Source organism: Indicator indicator, chromosome 17 (genome assembly GCF_027791375.1).
Source record: "Indicator indicator isolate 239-I01 chromosome 17, UM_Iind_1.1, whole genome shotgun sequence".
NCBI lineage: Eukaryota > Metazoa > Chordata > Aves > Piciformes > Indicatoridae > Indicator > Indicator indicator.
Window position 1 is genome coordinate 21,870,736 of NC_072026.1, and position 6,000 is coordinate 21,876,735.

At 55.7% G+C, this 6,000-nt stretch overlaps 1 protein-coding gene across 1 annotated transcript in view; it reads right to left on the bottom strand.

The window, feature by feature from the left end:
• LOC128972545 (mucin-1-like) overlaps positions 1–5,742 on the bottom strand; it is a 35,337-nt gene extending 29,595 nt beyond the window's left edge. Inside the window, exons 1-2 of the mRNA XM_054388584.1 lie at positions 5,542–5,742; positions 4,560–5,315 (exon numbers count right to left, since the gene is read on the bottom strand). Of these exons, the coding sequence (XP_054244559.1) occupies positions 4,560–5,315; positions 5,542–5,742 (957 nt within the window). The remainder of the gene's footprint in view (positions 1–4,559; positions 5,316–5,541) is intronic.
• Between the last annotated feature and the right edge of the window lie 258 nt (positions 5,743–6,000).

Here is a 6,000-nt window from a genome sequence, read left to right on the forward strand (position 1 = left end):
GGTGAGGTCTCCCCAGAGCAGAGCAGAGCAGAGGGGCAGGATCCTCTCTCTCCAGCTCTGCCCACACTGCTTTGGATGCAGCCCAGGCTGCCCTTGGCCTTCTGTGCTGCCAGTGCCCATTGCTGGTTCCTCTCCAGCCTCTCCCCCACCAGCACCCCAAGGCCTTCTCTGCAGGGCTGCTCTCAATCTCCTCACCCCCAGCCTGGAATTGATAGTGGAGATTGCTCCAACTCAGGTGCAGGACCTTGCACTTTGCCTTATTGGACCTCATGAGTTTCCCCTCAGCCACCTCTCTAGCCTGTCCAGGTCCCTCTCGATGCCATCCCATCCTTCAGTCTGATCAGCTGCACCACTCAGCCTTCTGTTATTGCAAACTTCCTGAGGTGTCTCAATCTTAACCACTTCAGTGCCATTTCTCTTTGAGGGCTGCCTGCAGCTCTCTAGGCAGGCATGGCTGTGGCTCAGGGAGTTTCTGCTAGCCCTGATCCTAGCACTGCTGGGGTGGTGAGGAGGACAATACCTACTTCCCTGCCCTGAAGCATGAGGCTGGTAGCTGGCAGTTCCATTTTCCTCTGTGGGCACCAGAGGTGTCTGGTGCTTGCAGTTCTGGGCAGGGAGAGATGCTGAGAGGCTGCTTCTCCTTGCCAGAAAACTGTGCCCATGGAGTTTGAGATTGGATGTTAAGTAAAATTGGAGATGAGGAGAAATGTCTTTCCTGGCAGAGTGGTCAGGGATTGGCACAGGCTGCCCAGGGAGGTGGTGGAGTCCCCATCCCTGGAGGTGTTCAAAAAAGATGTGGCCATGGCACTTGGGGCCATGATTTAGTGCCAGGGTGGTGCTGGATTGATAGCTGGACTGGATGGGTCTGTAATTACCTCTGTGCTCATTGGAAACCTGCTTGTAGATGGGGGCAGCAGCCTGGAGGAGAGCAGGCTCAGGGGAGACCTTATCCCCATGGAGCAGGACACAGAGGGTGGCTGCCAGCAGGATGGAGACTCCCTTTGTACAAGGAGTGCCATGGAACAGACAAGGGGGATGGGGACAAGTTACTGCTGGGGACATTCCCTTTGGACTGCAGGAGAAAATGTTTGCCATGAGCACAGTCAGAGCCTGGAATCATCTCCCAGGGGCAGCAGTGGAGTGCCCTGCACTGGGCAGTTTGAGACTCAGCTTGCCAGGGTGCTGAGCCAGCTCATGGCAACTGCACTGCCACCTAGAGAGGTTGGAGCAGAGGATCCTTGGGGTCCCTTCCAAGCTGGCACTCTGTGGTTCTATGATAAGAGGTTCTCCATCCCTCTGATCTTCTTTGTGACCTCTTCTGGTCTTGCTCCAACAGGGTTTGTTCACCACTGACTATCTGCAGAACTACAAACAGTGATTCTACCTTGTCAGAAGCAATTGAGGCTTAACACAGCTTAGTTCCTCTACTCCCCAAGATCTGCATTCAGCTTGGGACCAGATCCTGTTGTAATTTATGACAAAGGTTCTGAGTGAATTCTTTTGAGCTCAGGTGGTGGTGGGTAGGTGTTTATCTTTGCTTTATAGATACAACCCAGTTGTAAAGTTGCTGAACAGGAAAATGCTGATTTTGTTCTCTCTAATCCCTAATACCAAGGCAAAGTGATTGTGAGGTGAATATAAACTTAGCATCACAGAACCACAGAATGCTTTGGGTTGGAAGAGACCTTAAAGCTCACCCAGTTCCAACCCCCTGCCATGGGCAGGGACACCTCCCACCAGCCCAGCTTGCTCAAGGCCTCATCCAACCTGGTCATGAACACCTCCAGGGAGTGGACAGCCACAGCCTCCCTGGGCAAGCTGTGCCAGTCTCTCCCTACCCTCCCTATCAAGAATTTATTCTCCATCTCCAGTCTCAGTCTCCCCTCTTCCAGCTTAAAGCCATTCTCCCTCATCCTGGCACTCCCAGCCCTTGTCCAAACTCCCTCCCCAGCTCTCATGTAGGTCCTTCAGGTCCTGGAAGGCTGCTTTGAGGTCTCCCTGGATCCTTCTCTTCTCCAGGCTGAACAGTCCCACCTCTTCCAGCCTGTCCCCACAGGGGAGGCTCTCCAGTCCTCTCATCATCTTGATCATCAACCTGAATTCCTTTCACTCTGAGGTGGGTGATGCACTGCCTTTAATGAGCCAATTAAAATAATTGCCAGATAAAAGACAGCTCTAAAGCAAACAGTGTTGGAGGTATGCAATACTCAAAGGCTATGGTCTCAAAGCTTGGTTAACCACCAGCATCCTGGCTTGGATCAGCAATAGTGTGGCCAGCAGGACCAGGGAAGCGATTGTACCCCTGGATTCAGTACTTGTGCTGTAGACCTTGAGTAGTGGGTTCAGTTTTGGGGCCCTCAATGTAAGAAGGACATCAAGGTGCTGGAGCAGGTCTAGAGAAGGGCAACACAGCTGGGGAAGGGTCTGGAGAAGAGGGCTGGGGAGGAGCAGCTGAGGGAGCTGGGGGTGTTCAGTGTGGAGAGGAGGAGGCTGAGGGGAGACCTCATTGCTCTCTACAGCTCCCTGACAGGAGGCTGCAGTGAGCTGGGGTTGGGCTCATATCATTAATATCCGATGATAGGACAAGAGGAAATGGCTTCAAGTTGCCCCAGGGGAGGTTTAGGTTGGACATTAGAAGAAATTGCTTCACTGAAAGGGTTCTGAAAGCCTGGCACAGGCTGCCCAGGGAGGTGGTTGAATCCACATGCCTGGAGGTGTTTCAAAGAAGCAGAGCCGTGGTGCTGAGGGCCATGGTTTGGCCCCAGCCTTTGCAGAATTAGAGACTGGTTGGACTGGCTGAGCTGAAAGGTTTTTAACAAGCAAGCTTCTTCTATGATTCTGTGATCTTTTAAGCTGAGGACACTTACCAAGATGCAGTTACAGAGCTGCTGTGAGGAGTTGGTTGCAGTCTTGCCTGCAAGGCTCCCTATGGCTTCAGTTCTGCCCTGGATTGCATTACTGGAATTCCTGTAACTTCATTAGGGTTGGCTGGGTTTGACTAAGCCATGATGTGTCCTGGGAGTTCTGTAATTAGAGGTGTTTACAGGAAACACTACAGGCAGCATGGCAGAGGAACAGCAGTCCCCAAATCAAAGCTGCAGCCACATCAAGGAGGAAAAAAGGACTGCAAAGGAACTTCAGGGTTACCATCCTGCAGTGTTAACAGGAGCAGGCAAAGCAGTTCTGAGCTTTCCAGCAGCAGACACTAAAGAACCATGGAATCACAGAACTGGTTTTGTTTTAAAGATCATTGTCTGCCACCATTATCCAACTCTGCAGTCAGATGGTCAAGAGAGCAACTTGAGGTTGGTCTGTCACTGGTCCCAGTTGAATCCCCTGCAGATGTTTTTGTACAGCTATCACTCACGTTCACTAGGTCACCAAGGGCTGTTTCTGCCTCCTGCTGTACTTCCTGCTCTTCCAGCAGCTCTCCTGATGCATGGTGCTCCTGGAGGTAGCCCTCTCCCAGCAGAGCTCCTGCCCCTGTGCACCTCATCCCCTCCATCTGTTACTCCATCCTTCCCTCCATCCATTACTCCATCTTTCCCTCCATGCATAGACTCACAAAATAAGAGAATGGTTTGGATTGGAAGGGATCAGAGAATGTTAGGGGTTGGAAGGGACCTCTGGAGATCTTCCAGTCCAACTCCCCTGCCAGAGCAGGACCATGGAATCCAGCATAGGTCACACAGGAACACATCCAGGTGGGTTTGGAAAGGCTCCAGAGGAGGAGACTCCACAACCCCTCTGGAGAGCCTACTCCAATGCTCTGTGACCCTTACAGTAAAGAAGTTACTCCTCATGTTGAGGTGGATAGTAAAGATATCTAGTTCCAATGCCCTGCCATGGGCAGGGACACCTCCCACCAGCCCAGGCTGCTCAAGGCCTCATCCAACCTTGCCTTGAGCACCTCCAGGAACAGGACATCCACAGCCTCCCTGGGCAACCTGTTCCAGTGTCTCCCTGCCCTCACTGCAAAGAATTTCTTTTTAACAAAAAGAATTCACTTCTTCATTGAATCATTGGAAAAGCTCTCTAAGATCATCCAGTCCAACCATCAACCCAACACCACCATGGCCACTGAACCATGGCCTTAAGTGTGTGCCGTGGCCACAGGTTTCTTGAACACCTCCAGGGACAGGGATTCTACCACCTCCCTGGGCACCTCCCTGACCACTCTTGCAGCAAAGATATTTTTCCTAATTTTCAACCTAAACCTCCCCTGGTGCAACTTGAGGCCATTTCTGAGAAGAGACCAACCCCAACCTCACTCCATCCTCCTCTCAAGGAGCTGTAGAGAGCAATGAGATCTCCCTCAGCCTCCTCTTCTCCAGGCTGCACACCCCCAGCTCCCTCAGCTGCTCCTCCCCAGCCCTGTTCTCCAGACCCTTCCCCAGCTTGGTTGCCCTTCTCTGGACGCGTTGCAGCCCCTCAGTGTCCTTGGCGTGGGACCCCGAGACCTGACCCCTTTACTCCAGCTGTGGTCTTTCCAGTGCCCAGCGCAGTCACCTCCCCACCTCCCCTCCCAACCTCCCCTCCCCTCCGCGCACAGGTCCCACCCCTTGAGACCCCGCCCCCGGGTCACGCCCCCTGCCCCGGCCCACCGCCCCCGGCGCATGCGCACTGCCCCCCCCCCTCCCCGCCATGTTGGCGCTGAGTGACGCGCGGGGCCGGCAGGCGGGGCCAGGCGGTGGCGGGCGGGAGCGGGCGGCGGGGACGCGCTCCCGGGCCGTGCTCGGGACTTTGGGTCCGCTTCTGAGCGGGCCCCGTGGCCGGGCCCGGGCGGGCAAGCTGCAGTCCGGCAGGTGAGGGCAGTGCGCGGGTTCGTTCTCCGGGTTCTGCCCCGCTTGGGGATCCGGAGCGGCCGGGGGCCCTATGTCCTGCGGGGCCTCTGAGGCCGGGGAGCAGGAGCGGGGCCGCGTTCTGTGAGCGGTGCAGAGCCGGGGCGGTGAGGCCGGGGCTCTGTGTCTGTCTAGGGCTCTGTGTCTGTCTGGGGTGCTGCCCGGAGGGCGGGAGTGCTGTTGGCAGCGGAGGGTGCCCTGCCTGCGGGAGGGAGCGAGGGTGCCCCGGTCGCGCTTGGTGGGACGGAACGTCGCTGCCGGGAGGGCCGGCAGCGGGGGAGCCCCGGTGTGTGAAGGGGGAAGAGGTGCGGTGCCCGCTTCGCAGGGAGCAGGATCCTGCGAGGGGGAGGAAGGAGGGGGGCACCGTGTGCCAGCGGGAGGGCAAAAGCGTGCCTTGCCTCCGGGGGTGGAGGCGGTGGAGTAGGACGAGGAGATTAGCGAGAGCCGGCACGGGGGTCGGTCAGGGCGGGGGTCCTGGGTGAGAATGCACAAAGCGGGGCTGACCGGGCCGGGGGTCGCCTATGGCTCTGTGCTCCGGCCCCGGCTGGTGTGCTTTGTGCCTCTGGAGAAGGGTCTTCGGCTCCCCTTTCCCAGGCATTGTTTTGCAGTCGTCGTTTTCTTCCTTCCCCCGGCACTTTCAGCTCATCGGTGTTTATTGTTCCCTTGTCGAGGTCTGGTTGCAGGAAGGAGTTTCGGGGACGAGTTCTGAGCTGCAGCCGTTAGAAACGGGGGTGTAACGGAAGGCTGTAACCAACTTGCCGATTTCTACTTCTCCCTGCTGGCATAAAAATGAGCCCGACTGTGTTTTCACTGGGTGCCGTTCGGGACCTTTTGTCTTGGGTATGAAGAGTGTGGTGTGAACTGGAGAACACTCCAGACCCGGCTCTGGCCCTTGGGTCATTCGGGTGCACATCTTCAGCTTAGTGTGGCAAAGGGCTCTTCAGCTTGGATGTTCTGAGTGTTAGTGAAACCGATGCTGAGTGTGAAGTCTGCACCAGAAGTACCTCCTTCACCCATTTAAATCTGGTTCATCCATTTGAATCGAATGCCACAGCAGAGTCTTCCTTATTCTCTCCCCAGCCGGCTAAGCACAGAGATAATGCTAATGAAGAACCTTCAGGGCACTCTCCCCACTTCTGTGATTTCATGGTAAAGCCTG